A 21996-nucleotide genomic window follows, 5' to 3' on the forward strand; every position below is an offset into this window, starting at 1 on the left:
TTTTGTCCCATTCAGACTTGTCATCCTCATCTTCAAGGTACTGCATAACTCTTGTCCCTGCCTACATCTTTGCTTTCACTTCTTCCTAATCCTCCTCCCACTATGTAAAGGTCTCTTAAGGCAACATATGAAAGTCCCATTTTCATCTGTCTTCCATTTTCATCACTGTAACTTCTTCCAGGCCATCTGGAATTTCCTCCATTTTTCTTGTAAGCTACTCATCATCCCTCTCTTCTTTCAGTCTTTCCTTAAAATGAACTTCCTCAAGAACTTTATCAACATTAACGCATCAGACCAGATTGTGAGCTCTTCAGGGCATGGATCATGTCTTACACTTGGCTTTGATCCTCACTGGAACATCTAGATGCAACTGGAATGTAAATAATGTATTACAGTAGCTTATGTCCACATATAAGTACATTTAAAAATATAAACCTGCTAGAAGTTTGACTGCATATTTGTACTAACTGTATTTAATCTGGCTTCTAAATTGTTTGTGGAAGGTACCATGTCTTCCTCTGTTTGTATAGTATTGAGCACAGTCAACTCTCAGTAAATTAGAAATACTTTTTCCCCATTCTTTCATTTGATTGTAAATGCCATTTATCTTATTAAATGCATTTGAGTTTACTGCTTGAAAAATGGGCTTTGAAAGTGTATTTATCAGAGTTTAGATTTCTTATAGCCATAAGTAGCACAGTTCATGGAAATATAGTGGCTGTACCACGAGTCAAATAAATAATCAGAAGTTCTCTCCTTAAGCATCAGTTCTCTATTTTGTCTTCTGAAAATGTATATTGTTTTACAGGCTGTGTACGAAGGTTCAAGTGCTGTCAAGTCAGTGTAGAAGAGGGGAAAGGAAAACATTGGTGGAATCTTAGGAAAACTTGCTTCAAGATAGTTGAACATAACTGGTTTGAGACTTTCATTGTCTTTATGATTCTCCTTAGTAGCGGTGCTCTGGTGAGTAAAACATGAAATAAGTGTAATGTTTCTGTGGAAAAATATGGTTTATCAAACATAGCTTTTAGCATATTTTTCCCTGCAGATAAATAACCAAATGTGTTATTGTTCAACAGCGAGGATCAAATGATAGTTACTCCAGTGGATGCTTTGGATGTGGAAAAAAGGGCAGAAGGAGCCATCTTTGCACATAGGCACAGTCATCATTCAGGGTTTGGTCTATGGAGTTCAGGGGGCTATTATTGAGATATGTGAGGGAGACCATGAGTTGCAAACATAGTACAATATATGTAGAGAGGAAAAGATAATTAATGTATGATTTATTTGAGCTTGCTTCACCCCCAGTTTGTATCAGTATCTACTAGTAAAACCCAGGGGTGCTTGTTGCAGAAAATCTGCCTCCAGGTGGTAAAAAGGGACTGTAACTCCCTGCTTTTCTTGGAGAATCAAGGCTATCAAGTCTAAAACAAACAAACCACCCAACCCTCCCACACACACATCTTAATACTGTGGTGAAATCAGTGAAGGTGGATCCTTTGTAATTACTGCCTTCTAAGAACAAAAATTCTCATGAGTGCTTTTTTTTCCAAAAGAATCACAGACTCCCATTCATATAGACTGAATAGCCACAGGGATGTCTCTAAAAATACAAGTTACCAAACACCTCGTGAAAACTTGTCAAATAAGTGAGAACAAAATAAAAAGAAAATGTGATTAATACAAAATAGTAACAATAAAAGAAACACAATGCAAACATGCCATACAAATACCATGACTGCTCTACAAAAGTAAGGGGAAAGAAAAGCTGAACTTCTGTAAAATCAGATCTGGATCCAAAGTCACTTGAGGAGTCTAAGCAATAATGATTTGCAAAAACTTTGCAAAATGTGTAGCGCACTCAATGAAGCTGCCTGTAAACCTCTTGAATGGGGCCAGGTCTGAGGCTGGTTCCATTGTTGTCATTTGATTACTTTTTCCTTAATGTGTACCTTTTAAGGTTCATGGCTATTAAGAAATACACAAGCAATGTATTTGGCCAGTCATTTAGATACAGTTCTCTAAACCTGTTATTTGCTATATTGGTTTCAAATAAAACAGAAGCCAAGGCTTTTATCTGGCACAAACTAAAGCCCATAAATACCATCCAGCTTTTGTTTTATTTGATACCAATAGAAGAATACAATAAACAATTTTATACTGAACACAATATAAAAAGTGATATTTTTGCATCTAGGGCTTGATACAAAGCCCATTGAAGTGAATAGATCAGTCTCCTAATGCGTGAAAAGAGGATGTCACTGGAAAGAACTTTAAAGAGAAAAACATGTTGGCAGGATGACTGGCTAAGGTGAATTTCTAGCACCATGTTTGGAAAAAAATTTCACATAAGTTCACATAGTGCCATCATCTTGTGCTTGTGAAACTTACTGAAGTCTGAATCACTCACAAAGCATCTAAGTCATTTATTTTCAGAAGATGGTCCAGTGGTTAGGGCACTAGTTAGGGATTCAGGAGACCTGTGTTCAGTTCCTTTCTCTGCCACATACTTTCTTTGTGACCATGGCCAAGTCATGTAAGGTATGTATACACAGAAACTAGACACCTGCAGCTGGCATGGGCCCATGGGTCTCGGACTGCAGGACTGTTTCATTGCTTTGTAGACTTCCGGACTTGGGCTGGAGCCCGGGGTCTGGGATCCTCCCATCTCACAGGGTCCTAGAGCCTGGGCTTGCCTAATACCCATGACTGCTAGATGCCTATGATGCTTTTGAAAAACCCAGTAGGTGCCTAAATATGTTTAAAAAACTAGCCCATGGTCTTTCTGGGTCTCAGTTTCTCTATCTGGAAAATGGGGACAATAGTACTTCTTTACCTCATAGCAGTATTGGAAAATAAATTCATTAATGACTGTGAGGCAGTCAGACACTATAGTAATCAGGACCATATAAATACCATAGATAAATCAATCAACAGATAAGAATAAAACCTAATAGTGAGGCTGTGTTCTATATGATTTACCTATGGACAAATACCATTCCACAGTTAACTCAGTACACAGCCCTATTTTTTTATCTGAGAAGGAAAAGTAGGAGAAAATTCAGGCTCCCCAACCTTGTATTTAGGGAGAGAATATTTCAGTTTTTTATTTTCTTCAAACTGAACTACACACTATAACATTACTGAACATTACTAAACACATTTGAACATTTCTGTTTCTAGGCTTTTGAAGATATATATATTGAACAGCGCAAGACTATCAAAACCATGCTGGAATATGCTGACAAGGTCTTCACTTACATCTTCATTCTGGAAATGCTGCTCAAGTGGGTGGCATATGGCTATCAAACATACTTCACCAATGCCTGGTGCTGGCTGGACTTCCTAATTGTGGATGTATGTGATATATTTTCTAAATATTCTTCTTATATTTATTTTACTTTCTCCTTTTTATAGAACTCATTAACATAACATTCATACTTTTGATATTAGCCATGCCAAAATAATTCATATTTAATAAGCAAAGTATTGTAGGCAAAAATTCTTGAAAAGTCACATAGGAACTCAAGGTTTGACTAAAATCCTGTGGTTCTTCAAATACTGTCCATATATATATTCCACTCTCAGTGCATGTGTCCCCCATGTGACAGAGATTGGGATCTGCTGGCCAGTAATGTCTATTGGGACTGTGAGTGAATCTTGGGTGTCTTCATGCATCTCACCAATGGCATAAAAGATGGATCAGCAGCCACTGTCAGTCAGTTACTTTTTACTGCCTGTGTCTGCAGTATAGAACCCCATAGTGTCTGCTAACTGGTACACCTTTTTCCTAAAATGTATTGTAAATATTTGTATATGATAGAATGAGTTAGGTTTAATGTACTAGGATAGCTTGCCCGTTGGTAGTTTTTTCATAGTGAGATATTTTGTTGTATTTTTGACAGGAAGAACTTTCCCAGTACCATGATTTAGCCATGCCTGATCTTAAATTCCCAGGATTTAAGTGCTATCCCTCTGAATGATGACCACACTAAATGCCTTTTCTACCTTAGGGACGGTCATATCCCCAATAAACGCTCTACGTGTAAGTCCTTTTCCAAAGGGACTCAAGAGGCAAGAGAGGAGCGCCTTAAGCTATTCTTGTTAGACTGCTTCATGTGGGTAGTTTACACCAGAGTAGATCAGCAGCTGTCTCTCGAGCCCCATCTTCTGAGACTGCCATGACTACTGACTGAGGTACCACAAAGAGATTGTCAGAGAAAAAAGGAGCATTGCTCCTCTGGAAAAGTAGAGATATATCCACATTGGAAGGCCCAGCAAAAATAAAAGTTTCAAATAACCTCCCCACTTCCATTCAAGGGGATCTTCATGGCCCAAATCCGGTACTGGAGCATCGAGGGAGCATAGCACTGCATCCTGGGCACAGCCTCAAGGATCAAGACTTGTTACCTTGAGTACTGAGTCCATGGAACCAATTTCTGCCCCAGCATTGCTCACTTCGGTGTCAATCACTTTGGCATTGGTTTTTACTGTACTGCTCATCTTGATGCTGGCTAGTTTGGGACTATTTGCTTTGGCACCATCTACCCCAGTGCAGCCCACTTCCACACCAAGGTTTACAGCACCATCACTCTCTGTACTGAAGGTCTTTGCTGTACCAGAAGATCTGCAAGTGACAAAGGAGACTAAGGAATTAATTCAGGGAAATAAATATCCTCTATTATACAGAAGCTCAGAATAGATTATCACAGTGGTCCATTCCAGCTTTATAATGTGTGAATATATGGGTGTGTCTACACTGTCCTGTTACTCCCCTGTGTGGATGCTGTAAGCATGAATTTAAAGGTCCCAAATTTGCATGTTTGCAGGTCCATGTGAGGAACTTACAATGCAGAACTTTGGTGCACAATGCTATTCACACTCCCTGAGTCCAAGTGTAGTGTAGAAATGCCCTCTGAGTCTCCACTGCTCTCCATGCTGCTGGATATTCCCCCCATGGAGCTAACTCTGACAACTGCTGCAGTACGAAGTGCCTCTCCAGCACCAGCTATCATTGAGCTGTGATGCATTCAGGCACCTCAGATAGGGTAGCTCCTCTTCTGGATAAGAAGTATTCCTTTTCTTTGAATGATTCCCAACAAAATGGCGAGAGATCCCAAATATATTCCACAAGAGCCCCTTATGGGTCAGGAAGAGGATCAAGAGCTTCCTATATAGCCCAATCATATAGGGGTTATCAAAACAGGCATATGTCTTAGCACCTTCCTTCCTCCCTCCCCACCCCCAGGCCCTTATCTATATAATATTCAGTTATGGCCCTGCTGGACTCTCTGGGGCTCACACCACATGAGACAACTTTCATCAATACAGCCTCCTAGGGTGACAACTTCCTCCCCTGCACCCTCAGGCACTTAGGGTGTTTCAGATGACAATTCATTAGCCTGAATGACCAGAACTGTCTTAAGAGGAGCACGCTCAAATGAAGGAACAAACCATACCAGCTGCTATATCCTCCTCATCCCTAGACGAGGCAGTGGTTCCATCTGTATCATCTCACCCAGATGATTACAAGAACTTACAAAAGTTGTTCAGATGTATAGCTTTTTCTCTAGAAATCCCAGTGAGGGTGGTAGAGGGGAGCTCCCAAAGACTTTTAAACATATTATATACTTCTTTACATGGTGGTCTGGCACTACCTATTTCTGAAGCCTTATTAGAGCCAGTAAAGCTTATCTGGCAGACCGAACCATCAGTAGTACTGACCTTTGAGGAGGCAGGTAAGAGGTACCAGGCACCATCCACCATCTTTGAATAACCTGTACATTCATCTAATACCTGGCTCACCGGTAGTCACAGTAGCTAATGAAAGAAACAGAAAACAACTAAGAATGACACTGAAAGATACATTGTTTCTTCCACCAAAACCCTTACCTTTCCTGTCAGATTTAATATCTCAGGAGCATCCTCCATCAGGATCCAGTCTCACTCCAGATGGTTACTGCTTGGTTGTCAGATATAGAGAAATCACATTCCTCTGATGTCCAAATTATCTTGATCCAACATAAAAAAGATTCTACCAGAATAACTTATGCTGCCAAGTGGAAGAGGTTTATGATTTGGGCTGAACATCATCAGTTAACCCCTACAGACTCCCAGATCCCAACTATTCTGGATATTTGCTGTCTTTAAAGAGCTCAGGACTTCGGTTGTCTCTATTCGAGTGCCCTTGACAGACATCTCTGCATGTCTCCCTCCCATCCAGAACTACACAGTCTATGACCAGATTCCCAAAGGGCTTTATACATGTTTTTTCACTCAGGTAAGGAGCCTTCTTCTTTCAAGGATCTTAATGTGGTCCTAACAGGCTTGATGGGACCTCCCTTTGAGTACATGGCAACTTGCTCCCCTTGCATTTGTCTCAGAAGACAGCTTTCTTAGTTTCAATTACATCATCCCAAAGAATATGGGAAATACCAGCTCTTATGGAAGACCCTCCATTTACAGTATTCCATAGGGACAAGGTTACCCTTAGGCCCCATTCCAAGTTCTTACCTAAGATAGTAAATATTTTTTGCATGAACAAAATGATCCATTTACCAGTTTTCTTCCTGAAACCACATTCTAATCATGAAGAGGCCGGACAAGCCACTCTGGATGTCCTTAGGGCATTATCATTCTAACTGCATAGAACCAAGCCATTTAGAGACTCCCAAGACTCTGTTGTCTTTGCTGACAGATTGAAAGACCAGGCCATATCAACCCAGAGACATTCTAAATGATGTCTACCTGTCTTAAATTCTATTATTAGTTATTCAGTCTAGATCCCCCACTGTAGACAAAGGCTCACTAGAGCTCAGGCAACTTCTGTTGCTTCCTTGAGAAGTATGACCATACCTGAAATATGCAGAGCTGCTATGTGGGATTCTCTCTGTGCATTCATGAGACACTCTTATCTGGTGGAAACATCTTGGTGTAATGCTTCTTTTGGCAGAGCTGTACAGCAATATATGTTTAGGTAGACTTTCAGCAGTCACTTCCTTATATCACCTCACTGCTTGTGAGTCGCCAAGGGCGAAATATATATGCACAATCACCCAAGGAAAAAGAAACAGTTACTTACCTTACACTAACTGTGGTTCTCTGAGGTGTGTTGTCAATATATATTCCATGATCCATCCTCCTTCCATATTACTATGGAGTCCTTAACCTCTGAATTCAGTATTAGTGAAGGAATTGAGTGGTGGTTGGGGCTGTTCTTCCTTTATACTCTCAGTACAGGGCATGAGGGTATTCGGGGTGTATGTACAGCCCCAGGATATTGCTGGGCAAAAGATTCTGATCTCAAATACATGTGAAGCATGTACAAGAAGAGTAGAATATATGTGGACAGTATTTCTTGAAGAGCCACAGCTAATGTAAGGTAAGTAACCGGTTCTTATTATTTAGTTGTATTTTGCTTCTGTCTTTATGCTTCTTCCTACTTTCTAATGTGCAAATTGATTTGTTAGAATGTGCATTTATTGGTATTAATATTTTAATAATATTTCAACTTTTATTTGATATAGTTGCTATTAGATGACCATTTAATAGCATCAGTTTATTCTTAGTGCAGAGTAATGATTCAGTCATTTATTATGTATATACTGCACAGGGAAAGGAAAATGCAGTCTGAAATGGTCTTTAACACACCTTAGTTTACGCATAGAATAGCATCAGAACCTTTGGATGATGATAGCACATCCACCAAATTCCAAGGCTTATGAAGTATTTTCTTAGGTTCTGAACAGCTACTAAGTGGGTTGGGCATGCAATTACAACATAGGAAGGGACTACATCTTGCAGTGTAACAGATGGGGAAATCCTAGATCTCCTCTTGAACTGGTCCATAATCTTTAGTTAGTGCTGTGGAAAAACGAGAACCTTCTTGATGCATTCCTTACTCAGGATAAAATGAGATAATGAACACTGAAGCCTTATTACTGCAATATAGAAAGAAATAGTCTCACCCCATCCACCCTTTTTGCAATTTTTTGAACGTGCACAACATGTTACATTTTTAATAAAGTTGATTATGATCATTGTGATTGAAGTCATGGAATCATAGAATCATAGAAGATTATGGTTGGAAAGGACCTCAGGAGGTCATCTAGTCCAATCCCCCGCTCAAAGAATGACCAACCCCAACTAAATCATCCCAGCCAGGGCTTTGTCAAGCCAGGCCTTGAAAATCTCTAAGAATAGAGATTCCACCATCTCCCTAGGTAACCCATTCTAGTGCTTCACCACCTTCCTAGTGAAAAACTTTTTCCTAATATCCAACCTAGACCTCCCCCACTGCAACTTGAGACCATTGATCCTAGTTCTGTCATCTACTACCACTGAGAACAGTCTAACTCCATCCTCCCTGGAACCCCCTTTCAGGTAGTTAAAGGCTGCTATTAAATCTCCCCTCATTCTTCTCTTCTGCAGACTAAACAAGCCTAGTTCCCTTAGCCTCTTCTCATTAGTCATGTGCTCCAGCCCCCTAATAATTTTTGTTGCCCTCCTCTGGACTCTCTCCAATTTTCCATATCCTTCCTGTAGTGGGGGGCCCAAAACTGGACTCAATACTCCAAATGTGGTCTCACCAGTGCCGAATAGAGGGGAATAATCACTTCCCTCGATCTGCTGGCAATGCTCCTACTAATGCAGCCCAATATGCCATTAGCCTTCTTGGCAATAAGGGCACACTTGACTCATATCCAGCTTCTTGTCCACTGGCTCCATTGACATAAATGTCTTGGCTCTATTGACATAAATGGGAGATTTGCACTGACTTCAGTGGAACAGAACAAAGAACATGTTAACATACTTTCCTAAAATATAAAATATCTGATATCTAAGCTTCCAGTGCACAAGCGCCAGCCTGTAACTGCATGTAGAGAACACAGACTACACCTGTAGAACAGGTGCAGAAACTTCAATAAGCCCATCAGTCCAAATCTATCATTGAACTCATCATGTTGGTGTTTGAAATTAGGCAAGATGAGTTCACTCTTCCCTTCAAGGGTTGGCTAACTTTTCCAATCCTGCTACGTTATGCTGCATTATGCTTTGATGGATCACAGTACAGGAGAGACTGATTCTTTATATATTGGTCCTATATTATTTACAGCATTAAATATTAATAGGTTAACTTAATACATTGAAGTACACAAGCCTTCATCCACATTTGTGGGATTATGTTCTATCTTGCAAGCATATATGTTGCAATTACTCTTGAACTAGTAGCCCTCCAACTATGCTGTTTTAGAACCTTGCATATGCTAATTGATAATGCATTGTAGTGACAGTGGTTGCTGCACAGAATCATCCTAATGTAGAAGGTACACCAAGTATGTTGGTCCTTTCAAATCTCTGCTTGTTAGGTATCCTCAACAGAATGAACTGATGCTTATCTTTGCCTAACACACTTAATACTGCAGACTCAGGAGACTCTTGAGGGGATTTTTTGTGTTTCACAATTCAAGATGGCGAACAAATGGGCATGGTATTCTATTTCTGACCTAAAGCTTTGCAATGTTTTGTGATGACAGTATATTAAATGATAGTGACTTTGTGCCAGATTGTGTGGAGAGTTGCTCTCAGAAGGAGGACTATGTGTCCGTTGATTGTTCATCAAATTCGTTTTCATGCAATGAGGAGATTTTATCTGGGCAAGAATGAATATCTAGAGTCATGATCACAGACTCACAGAACACATACCTGGAAGGGGATATGGCAGAAGGAGATACAGGAATAAAATACTATTTCAATACTATTAGTCAAAATTATCTCAGAACCACTGCATTGATTATGTGCAGGAGGGGGATCAAGCCCACTATTCAGATTTGTAACTACTGAAGACACACAAACAGTTTAAACAATTTTCTTTAGTGTATTTGAACTCTTGCCGTATCTGCCATAGGCCTTGAAATCAAAGAAAGATTCTTTGATTTCAGAAATGTCTGTAAACTTTTTATCAATAAGCTTTCCCAGCCTTATACATTGTTCACAACCAGGGACAGTGTCTGATGAAAAATCCATAGAAATTCTGCAGCTGCATCAAAAAGGTCTGACAATCTAGGGGTAAATTTCAAAGGAGAGTTCAAAAGTCCATCCAAATTATTATCCTGGGGAAACTGACCTGGCCCTGATTCGGGCAACCTCCACATCAGTCTTTGTGTAAGAGTTGGAACAAAGACCCAAAGGGCTCAGGCTGGAGATAATCATGAATCTCCAGTTCCTTAGAAGATAGAGTCTGACCCCCCCCCAAAATCCATTCTCTTCACTAGAAAGGGGGTGGATATAAAACCCGTAATTTTAGAATGAGTGAGGGGACTGATAGGAACACTTATTGTGGAGGCAGAGGTACTGCCTCACCAAGATTTGTGGGCTTGCTGATGTGTTTTAAGCATTGTTAGTAAATTTAGGTAGTTCAGCCCAGCTCTTCCTGCCCTTAGATCATTCTTTCAGTCTATAACCTTTTGCTGTGACCAGCACCTAGGATTTTTATATTTACCTTTACACCAGGCACAAACACTTCAAATCTCTGCCTCCCAGCATTCCCCAATCAGTTCATATCTTCTAATCAAGAACAAACAAATCTACCATTGCAACCGCAGGGACTCAGCGTAGAAAAGAGAGACCATGATCGCCCCCATTTGGACTGCACCCTACTCCCCTGGCACAAGAACCCACCGCCTCCCCCTGCCTTCAGCACTTCAGGGGCCGCTTCACTGTTCCATGCACCCAGTAGCACACAGAAAGCCGTCCTCACCAATCTACTGCTGCTCACGGCCCAGCGGCTTCTCTCTCCCACTGCCACACTGGGCAAGTGGTGGGCTTCCTCATACAGGACCAGTAAGCTGCACTGCTCCCTGGACACTCTACCAGCGCTGCCACCACCTCAGTATTGCAAACCCTGTCAGTCAGCACGTCATTTCTGCCTCCTCTCCCAGGGTTCAGGAATGCAAACTGGGGCAAGTCTATTACAGACAAACTCTAAATCTTTAGCAGATAAAACTGGATTCTCAGCATGTTTAATAAAGACTTCTTTCCTCAATCCGTTGCCTTATTGTACTTCTTTAAATAATAATTTTTTGAGAGCTTTATGTCATCATTATTCAATAACTCTTTTAGCATCTCTAATCTAGAGCATGTAAGCAAGGATCATATCAACCTGTAGAGCATGGAAAGTGAGCAAGTCAGGGAGAATGAATGATCAGTGCAAAGAACTGAATCGACTGTGGGGCTGATTTTTCATACCAATTTACAGAGAAGCATTGTTGCTTAAGCAGCTGTTGATCAATAATACTGTTAATTCTGAACATATTTCTATCATTTCCCTATTGGTTGTGGCTTTTAGATACAAAAGATGGCTGTTATCAACAATCTATAATGGCTCTAAGAACATTACCAAGATTTTAATGTGTAAGAGTGAAATCAGCACCTAAACTGATAAACACTGTAGAGTCACTTTAATTTCTTTGTAGGTTTTTTTTGTGTGAGATAATTTTTGTTTTTCTTCAAATCTTAGTGACTCATCAACAAAATATGAGAATACAAATCATTTATGCTTCCTTGTATCAGCGGGTACTCATCAATGGGTATCTTATGGAATTTTCACCATTTCTCCCTCAATTCCTTTATGCTACTCCTTCCTTTTTCTCTTATTTCTTTCCTTAATTTAAAAGATTTTATCCAGGCTACAAAAGTATTTCTGAAGAAAGTACTCTAACTTAGATTCTTTTTGAGAAGGCTGTAGCACACATTTATGATATGTATAGTGGTATGTACAAAATGAGTAATTTTTGCTTATTGTTTTTGTGTAGGTCTCCTTGGTTAGCTTAACAGCAAATGCATTGGGTTACTCGGAACTTGGTGCCATTAAGTCCCTTAGGACACTAAGAGCTTTGAGACCTCTGAGAGCCTTGTCGCGATTTGAAGGGATGAGGGTAAGACAAAATGAAAGAACCTGAAATAATGCATGCAGAAAAAGAAACAATGCATGCAGAATAAGGAATGACAAATCCATGCAGAAAGGTTGCACTATCCTCTTATCTACTGAGCATCTAACAGATAAACAAAAGGCTTTATCCACTCACCTTAATCCACATGCAATATCATACATTAGTTGTGTTCATTCCAGTTACTTTACTTTCTAGCCAGTCTCAGGAGTTTTTCTTTAAGGGTACAGAAATAATCAGAGAAATAAATATAAATGAACTCTTAGCAGATTTTCTAAAAACAAGTTAAAGATGAGTGGATTTTGTACAATTTGATCCTGATAGACATACAATGTTTCTACAAGAATCTGATTCAACATTAGTTTAAAAAAGTACCTTCCTTGTTACAAATTCAGATCTTTGCGATTTCATTAAAAATAAATGTCAAAATTCAGTTTTATTATAACTCTACTGAAGTTCACTCAATTGCTCCAGGGTTGAATTTGGCCCAGTTAGAGATTTATATCTATTTCTGTCAGTGGCTGATGGACACACAAGAAAAATTATGGTCAAATGGATTATTTTTCTTGATGAGATAATCATGTATTGTAAAATAACTATTCTGCTGATTGCTGACTCCAGGAAGAATCCAGTTATCCAGGGCTACACACAAATTATATTTAGTTCCTATTTTGAGTAAGTTAGAATCACTGTTCTCCATTTCACACAAGAAATGGTTTCTTTTTACTTAGTATTTCATTTGTCTACTATCTTCTGTTCCTTAAAGCTACTGAATGCAAACTATCCCAATATGCGTCATTGAAATCTATTCAATTTTAAGAGAATTTTTTTTGTCACTTCATGGAAACATAAGAGGCAGCAGCTTTCTGATAATGTTAAAATCAGATCTCATCTAGTGAAATAAACAGTTTGCAATAGTCTGTCTAAATAGTGTTTAGATATAACTTCACATGAGTATCATGAAATCAAATTCAGAATTGATTTAGAATTGAGTTCCTCAAATTGTATCTATCACTTTACATATCTTTACTTCAGACAGTACAAAAAACATACTGTTAACCAAAACTGCCTAGATTCATGAATTTCAGTTTCAGATGGCTATGCCTTAATTTAAAAATGTCCTTAAAATTAGAAATTCGTGAATTGATAAATCAGCAAAATGTAATAGGTTAAGAGCTGGTCAAATACTGCAGTGTTTCTTTTGTCTGCTTGCAGGAAATAGTAATTTTGGGGGGAGGGAAATTAAACCTCTTTGCTTTCTTATGTTGCTTATACCTATAATGAGCTATGACAAAACTGGCTGATTTTTTATTCAGCAAATATCTTTTTAATGTTAAGATTTTTCAACACCTTTAAAATGAAGCAGAGTATTTCCTGGAAAGAAATTAAATGTATTCCACAAAGCCTCTGTATATAAGAGACTGCTGACAAATTCTGAAAAATCAGGTGCCAAATTCTCAGCTGGTGTAAATTAGTGTGGTCCCACTGATTTCAGTGTGACTGCCAATTTACAGAAAAATCTGATATCAGAAATATAGTTTAGATTATGATCCTATTTTTAAAATGTTTGTTTTCTATTTTAGTGAATTGGGAAAGTGTGAAAATATAAACAAAAAATGCTTTTTCAACCTTTTACCAAGTCAGTAAAATCCTAATGAATCCAATCTGTTCTATTGGTCCTAAATACTGTATACATTTCACTGTTTTCTGATATTTTGATATGAACTGGTTATAGCTTAACTTTGTGATTCTCTGTTGCAAATAGGTGAAATTACTCTTTGTGCAGAGGGCCAGCACAAAGTCTATGAGGCATTAGGCAAAAATAGATCTTAAATGCTCCATAGACTGTGCATGCCTTGTGCACAGGAATGCGTTTTGCCAGAATAAGAACATCTGAAATAGGATTCTGTTGTTGCATTGTATTCTGAGAAGTGTTTAATACTCTGAAACAATGAACCTGAAAAAAACAAACTCCATCCAGATGCTGGAAGTAAAGAATTGCTTTCATTTAAATTAAATCTCTGTCACAGATTTAGGGTTATATTCACATCTCAGTGCATGTATTAATGATAATAGCTATCTGCGGAGATTTGAATATACCCATTGTTTTTATGTTAAGCTTTTTATTACTCCTTGTAACATAATGCTTTTGCACTAGTTCTAAATTTGTATGCTACTGTAAATGTAGAAAATCAAATATACTTTGCTTTGTCTAATTAGAGAATTGGCTTAGGTAATAATAACGCATGCGTTTGTGTGTAGCTTTAATGAGTAAAGCATGTCATGCCGTGCTTGATTTCTGCATTAGAGAATTAGTAGTAGGCAGAAGACAATTTTTAAAAATTATCCACATTGCACTTTCAGGTTTGCATGCCTTATGCACATTTCTGGCTGATGGCTTTAAACATTTACTGTATTTCAAATTTCCAGTCCAATTTCTCAACATGTAAAATTAAATAACAGTAATTGATGTCTTAAATATACTCCTAAAATTCAATGGATTTTTCTTAGATTCCCTTACCAGGGAAATGATGTTGAGGTTTTAACATCTTATTTTGCAAGTGCACTCTAAACTTAAAAGAAAACTGACAGTATCACATACACCTAAACTACAAAGCATAACACCAAGTGTTTGTGTCATTACCGATACCTAACTAATAATAAATTATATATTTCTATTTCATATAGGATAATCTTTCTTCAGCTTGGATGGGGTGGAGCGCTGGTTCCTCCCCTCAGCCCCTTATTATGGGTACTGTATTTCCCCCTTTGCTACCCTTAATCCTTTCACTGTGACTAATTACTACATGGGGTAGGGGTGGGGGAATGTTCTAATTTGAGTGTCCCAATAACATGGTTATAGTTGATACTTCCATTCTACACCCCTATTTTAATTGCTTTGAAATTTCCCAAAAATACTATTGAGGTTGAAATTTTTCATGTTTGATCTCAGCATAGGAATACATTTCTGTGGAAATGTATCTATTTTGAGTTATCCGAGCTAATGCTGCAGGAGGAGAGTTTGTCAGTGCTTAAGACATTTTTAGATGCTCTTTAATTACTTAGCAATATCACAAATGGTTTTGATTTAAACTTCAAATCTGGCATATATATAGTCCTGAAAGCGGATGTGTGCTTTGCTTTGTTTGACGAAATTTGGTTTGCAGTTATGAACATTTTAAAATAGTGTGCAGAGTATGCACATACATTATTTTATTTAGTCAGCGCACAAAGTGCTATGATTTGAATATTCACAGGTATAGATAATAATCATTCTCTATATTTTATTTAATGTTTGCTGGAGTTTTTTAAAATGCATACATTTAAAAAATGGATCGATTTACTGAAAGAACTCCTCATGAGTACACACACATCACATTTCTAAAACTGAGACATCACATTTTTTTTTAAATGTAACTCATAAAAACCCATCATACAACAGAAGAGAAAAAGAAAAAAACAAGATAGAGGGGAGGAAGGGAAGAATTAGGGCCTCTGATGAGAGATTGCAAATAGGTTCTGAAATATTTTCAAACTTATCATCATCCTAAAATCTGTGGAATTTTGTCTTATAGGAGCCTGTCCCTGTTAGAGATGGAACTTTTCCAGGTTCTTATGAAGATATTCTTACCAGTTAAAATACCAATAACAATCTTATGTAATGTTGTATTTTGTTAATCCTTTAAATTTAGAAACTTTATACAGGAGATACATCACTGATTTAAAAATATGCATTCATCGTCACAACCTTTAAAACACAGTTACCTGAACACAGCCCCAGAACCTAAGGGTGAGATCACCAAATGGATAAGAGTCTTCCATCAGCATAGCTCAGAGTATTCTGGGTTTAATCAGTTTATTTCTGATGGTTCCAGTATGAATGATGCATCAAGTTAAAGTGCATTAGCTTTAACTGAATATTTTTGTCACCTTTGAGGTCTTTGTATTCAAAGTTTGAAGCAATCAATAGTTGTATAAATTTCCCCTTCTATTTAGATTAGGATGTTTTTCAAGATATATCTATCTGTCTATAAATATATATATGTTGTTGATCAAATGGTTATACTATTTGGAGGCTTTTTTCTTTAAGAAATCTGATCTTATTTAGCAAACCAGATTTCTAAACAGTCAACCAGGATCTCAGCATCTTGGGAACAACTGTTCAATTACAAAAATGTACAAAAATTGATTCTGTCAAGATTCTGTCTGTAAGTCTTCAAAAACCATAAAGTGCATATTGTAATATTCTGTGATCATTCTCATAGCAGCCAGTAATTCTAGTTGACTTTATAATTAGAAGAATGGCTTATAACTCTCTGAAGAAATAATATATTCAGCTGAATTTTTTCATGTTTTTATCAGGGTTTTTTGTTTGTTTGAATTTTTATGAAAATTCATTCAGTCATTTTTGAATATCGTAAATTGAAATGAGTATCTTTATTAAATACTTAATGAAATGCACTGTATGTTTTTTTTGCCATAAATTTCTTTTTTTAAATAAAAAGCAAAGAAATTAAGATCTATAAAACTACATTTATGTAATAGTAAAACAGATTGTATTTTCATAAAAATTACAAAATTCTGAGATATGGCTCCCACATCAAATAGTTATTTTGTTTCCTTTTTCATGTGCATTTACATGAATGAGTCTTTCATTACATTATCATATAATTGCAGTTAGTGACATACTGCTTGGCAGATAATGTATAGGGTATGAAAGGATGTAAAACACCCCATTTTTCTATATTACTCCTTCAGAAAGACTTACACGTGTAATAAGTACGTATTAAGAAGCAGGGTTAAGAACTGTGAGAACTGTAGGATCTTATTAAATCAAACAGCTTAGTAAAATTCAAAAGGAGATTAGAAATTATATGAATAAAATAGCATCTACAGTTACACTAGCTAAATTAAGTATTTACAAGAGTCATCAGTTCTCATACATCAAGGCATAAATTGACCACCAGCTGGGATTGGGTAAAAATTTTTCTTATGATAAGATATTGTACAATATCTTGTGCATTATGGGATTTTTGGAAATTTTTTGCTTTTCTTTGAAAGTATTTGGTACAGGTGACTGCCAAAGGCAGGATTCCAAAATACATATGCCTTTGGACAAGAACAATGAACTAAGAGTTTAGCAAAAATAAAAACGATAGTACTGTGTTTGAGGAGGGAACAATTTTCCCTTTCTCTGAGACCTCCTTTTCTAGTTTCAACTTTGAGCATCGATGCTGTGCAGATTAACACTCTGCTTTTACATCTCACTCAGCTCATTCTCTGGTCCTTCTATCTCCCATCTCTTTGCCTGTGTTCTCTTTGTTTACTCTTAATTACCCCCCAAATTTTCTAATACTGAATGTTTTAAACTTTTAGTTCCTACTTCTAGGTAATAAACTTTGCCTCTGACTTTGCTAATACTTCCCTTAACTCAATGCTAGTTTTACTTTAGAAGCAGAAAATCTTGTCATAAATCTTATCATCTGACACCCCAACTTTTTGTTCCCTACCACGTTTTTATCTGTGTATCTGCCTATTTCCACCTCTGAAACATTGACAGAATTCATTCTTACCTTGATCAGCTTTTTTGAAGTTTTTGCTCATATCTTAATAATATCCTATCTAAACTCCTACATTTTCTTCATATCCACTTCCTATTTTCTGTACTTCAGGGAATCCAGGACTAGTAATGGAAGAATCAATTGGCTAAAATGAGAGTTCACTTCCACTTTTGCCCATGCGTCAAACTGTCCTGAGCATTTTTCAGACAATGGTTGTATTTTAATTTTTAGTTTATATAATTGTAGTTCAAATAGTCCATTAAGCACAGAGTATGTTCACTTGACATCCAAGTAAAATTATACAGCAAAGATGAGTTCCTGAGAACATTAAAGGGAAATAAGAAAATCTCCAGTTTATGAGAACATTAAAGGGAAACAAGAAAATATCCAGTTCTTATATCATAGCAATATACATGGTCTTACCTTGTGGAATGTGAACTGTTTAAAGGTAGATTCCACCAGATAGCTATAATTGTTTTGTTTTGTTTTGTTTTGTTTTTTAAAAAGATATGTATATGATGGTTGACTGACTGACAGACTGGCAGAGTAAACCAGCCATTCGTCCACAAATCAGTTGTAGTAAAGTCCATGGCAAGACAGTCTTCCTCACACTGCCCACCAATGTGCCTCAGCTCTCCTTTGTAGGGAGTTTTATCCCACGGTCAGAGAGGAGATTGATTTTCATGTCCATTATATCCTTAGCTTCTGTTGGGACCCCCAAAATCATCCTCCACTCTGTAACTAACCTTTTTTTTTTTTTTTTTTTTTTTTCCATTCATGGTCTGTTTTAATTAACTCCTCTTGCTAATTTTGATGAGTGTGGGCACTCAGTCCACTGCCGTTAAAACTCCCCTCCAGAATATCCCCTGTAGGAGCATCACAGAGTGCATTCTATACCTGGGAAACTCCGGGACTTCCTCAATACATTGGGCATTCCTAGTTTCTAGCAGAGAAACCCCATAGCACACCAAATTCAAAATAAGCACCCATAGGTTAAACAGCACCAAGATGTTGATACAAAGGCCATATGGAGCTATTTCCTCAAGAATTATCCAGCCAGTTAGTAGCTGGGAAAAGAGTAAATGCACACAGACATGACTATCATGATTCCTGCCAGTGGGAGAGAAATAACAGAATTACAGAAATTCTTACATGAAGTCCTTCAGGAGATGGAGGTGGAGGACGACTAAGCCTCTACTTTTTTTTCCCACTATTACTTTCCAACCATATTATACTTTTTCTCCTGGAAACATTTCATTTTCATCTTCTGTTGCCTCTAAATCCAGTTTAAAACTGCTCTCTTGGTATTAAAAACTTTTCATAAACATAGAATTATAGAAATGTAGGGCTGAAAGGGACCTCGAGAGGTCATCTAGTTCCTACCCTCATGCTGAGGTAGGACTAAGTATAGCTAGATCATCCTTCACAGGTGCTTGTCTAACCTATTCTTAAAAACTACCTATTCCAGTACTTAATTGTCCTGATAGTTAGAAAGTTTCCTCTAATATTTAACCTAAATCTCATCTGAAAGCATAGTACATGCTTCCTTATAATCTGTCATAGCATTTATCTACCTAATATTCTACCCATTCCACTCCATTCAGTAGGGAAATTATATAATTGCCTATGTGTTTTTTGAAGAACATGGATTGGCAGCCGAAGAAAGCAAAACATCCATCTCCCTCTCTCTCTTTTCCTTTGTTTTTTAAAAAAAAAATCTCATTGCAGGATAAAAAATGTGGTAGGTTGGATTGCCAGATGTGTTCTATGTTCTGAGGGGTAAAAAGTTAGTTGAAAATAAGATAAACTTTCTTATCAGTAGTTCTTCTTCTTTGAAGATATCTTGTCACAGCATGCTCACTCCTTGATATCATGTTTTCAGGGTGAAACAGGGTGGAACTCTGCCAGCTTTAAAGGATTTGGGGCTTCTTCAAGTAGCGAAAGTTCAGTGTGAAACTCCTACCTTATTTGTCAGGTGTCAGTAACTGAGATGAGCTCAGTTCCTAGAACATTTTTATCTTGTTCTCAATTGTCTAAGAAGCAATTGTCACCATACAAGTGAATTATAAAAATGGCTCATAGTTAATTTTTAAAATATATAGTATATACTAAAAATGGACCAAATATACATATTGATATATATGTATATGCATGTTCATGTGTAAATCTTTTGTATTCAGACTAAACTGCCAGTGGAATGACAATATTTTCTGGGTCATAGCATAGCAGTATATTTTCTTGAATTTCAGTTGGTGTAACTCACTGATGAATTTCATTCCACAACTCTAACCTGTCTCCTACCTGGCTGGTGACAGCCAGTTGAAGAATTAGGCCCATTTCTGGTAGAGATTGCCAGCACTTCGTTGGGAGTGTAGGGGAAGACAGATTGCTGGTTACCCTTAAGGAAGCCAGGCATGTGTGTTACAAGAAGATATCATTTGATGTTAACAGCATGACCAATTATCATCTGGTATATAACTGGTCATTTTTGCATAAGATTATTCAAAAGATTGTAGAAAAATGACTCACAATATCTAAATGCTTTGGATTTCCTTTCCTTGGCAATCTGGGTGCAGGCCTGGATATTGGGGAATGTATCGGTTGCATTGGTAGATGATGTCCTGAAAATAGATGAAGATCCTATGTCTGTGATGTTATTATTAGCGATGTCTGCTGCTTTTGATCCTGTTGAGATGTTATTGATTTTCCTGTAGGCACTAGAAGAAGTAGCTAGGTCTGCTTTGGGTGTGTCTCTTCTTTTTATCTGATGGATCCAAGAGGGTTTTTGGGGTAAATACTCAAGTTCTCATTTCCACAAAATTCTATTTTTATATCGCATTTCTAGGAATCCACAAGGTTTTCCTATATAATTATATAAAATACTTCCCCATGGATACAAAAACATCCCAATCCACCACTTCAAAAACAAATCCCCCAAACTGTGAGGAATGATGGTGAGTAAGAATCATGTGAGATAGGTAATTACAGGTATTTTCCCCTTCTTCAAAGATATGATCATGACAGGATTCCTAATCTTGGAAACTGAATAGGCTGAGGAGTGTCTCAAATAACATTGTAAAAAAACACCACAATAGGCAATGAACTAAATAAGCCAATATCATTTATTAATCAAAAGGAATTTATTAAGTGGGAGGCATGAAGTAATCCCAACCACCATAAAGAGGATAAACAAACAGAGCATTAAAAGACCTGGCCTTATGGGGAAAAAACTTTCAAAATCTGCTTACTTAACTAAGAGACATCCTGAAAAGTAATCTCTAAAAGCCAGCAATGTTGGTGTACCACTATATAAGAAATATATTATTCATCATTGAGTGACTGAACAGGCTGAAACTAAAGAATATTATTTTGTAAAAATGTGCAAGGAAGACCACGTTGGATGTCTCAGACTTGAGACTAGCTATCGGAGTTGACCTGCCTAGGATGGTATGAGCTGTGACATAACCCTCTATGTGAAAATCTATTATATAATTGCAGTAAAAAAATGAAACTTGCCATTGAAACATGGTTCTTTTAGAGATGGTCTAATGAATTGAGTCATCTTTTTAAGGCATCTACTTCACATTAAGGACCCCTTAGCATTAAGCTTGTGGAGGCAGGAATCACAACATTAGGAAAATGTAGTCTGGATGAGCAGTTTACTGGAGACAGGCTCTACCACTACCACCTTTGGATGGAATATAAAATGACTTTTTGTAATGCCACCTTATTCCTTAAAACTTGGTATTAGGTGGATCAGTCTCTAGAGCCTAAAGTTTACTCACTCTGAATTAAACTTACTGTCATGGAAATAATTACCTTCCATGACATGGGGCTTTTTACTGGCATTTATGATGGTGAAATCTCTCAAGTGCTGTGTGACATCTGTGACTGCTCTACCTTCACTGAGTATATAATGTACCAAGTGAATGGAAATGGACTCAGGCAAAAGGTAGTCAAGTATTTTTGTGGGAGACATTTAAAGGAATCCATATAGACGAGTTTGCACCTCATTGCAAACATTTTCACCTTGCATTTATACGTCTTTTTGGTAGACTTCCAAGAAGACTTGAGATGTGCTGAGACACATCATGCCTCTGGGCCCTGTACCATGTCAGAAACCAGACTGTTAAAGCAAAGATCCTTAAGCTAGGAGAGGATAAGGTAACTAATTGCTGCAGTGTGTCTACAGTCATGCCCTGTGCTGTTAGGCAAGTAGTGATAGACAATGTCATGTGAAACAGAGCCTGTTCCCATACTGGTAACACAATTGATTTTTGGGTCAGTTTTATTGTGCTGTCTTTGGTCAGCCAGTTGGCCAAAAAGCAGAAAACATGCACTACTAACCTATATAGGTAGGACATAACCACTGCCAATTAATGCTAGTTGATGCCAGCACAAAAAGCAAGATACAAAATTAGTACTGCATATTACATATAGGATGCATCTGATGAAAGAGAAGTGATGTGATTATGTGCATGTGATTA

At 37.5% G+C, this 21996-nt stretch overlaps 1 protein-coding gene across 12 annotated transcripts in view; it reads left to right on the forward strand.

The window, feature by feature from the left end:
• LOC137153690 (sodium channel protein type 1 subunit alpha) overlaps positions 1-21996 on the forward strand; it is a 124004-nt gene that overhangs the window by 70384 nt on the left and 31624 nt on the right. For 10 of the 12 annotated variants that reach the window (XM_067549318.1, XM_067549314.1, XM_067549311.1 and 7 more), the window contains 3 exons: positions 809-963; positions 3184-3357; positions 11814-11936. In XM_067549318.1, coding sequence (XP_067405419.1) covers positions 809-963; positions 3184-3357; positions 11814-11936 — 452 coding nt within the window. The remainder of the gene's footprint in view (positions 1-808; positions 964-3183; positions 3358-11813; positions 11937-21996) is intronic. The other 2 variants (XM_067549321.1, XM_067549320.1) reach the window with 1 other exon arrangement.

This window comes from Emydura macquarii, unplaced genomic scaffold (genome assembly GCF_026122565.2).
Source record: "Emydura macquarii macquarii isolate MOO-44397 ecotype Brisbane River unplaced genomic scaffold, CSIRO-AGI_Emac_v2 contig_1253, whole genome shotgun sequence".
NCBI classification, from domain to species: domain Eukaryota; kingdom Metazoa; phylum Chordata; order Testudines; family Chelidae; genus Emydura; species Emydura macquarii.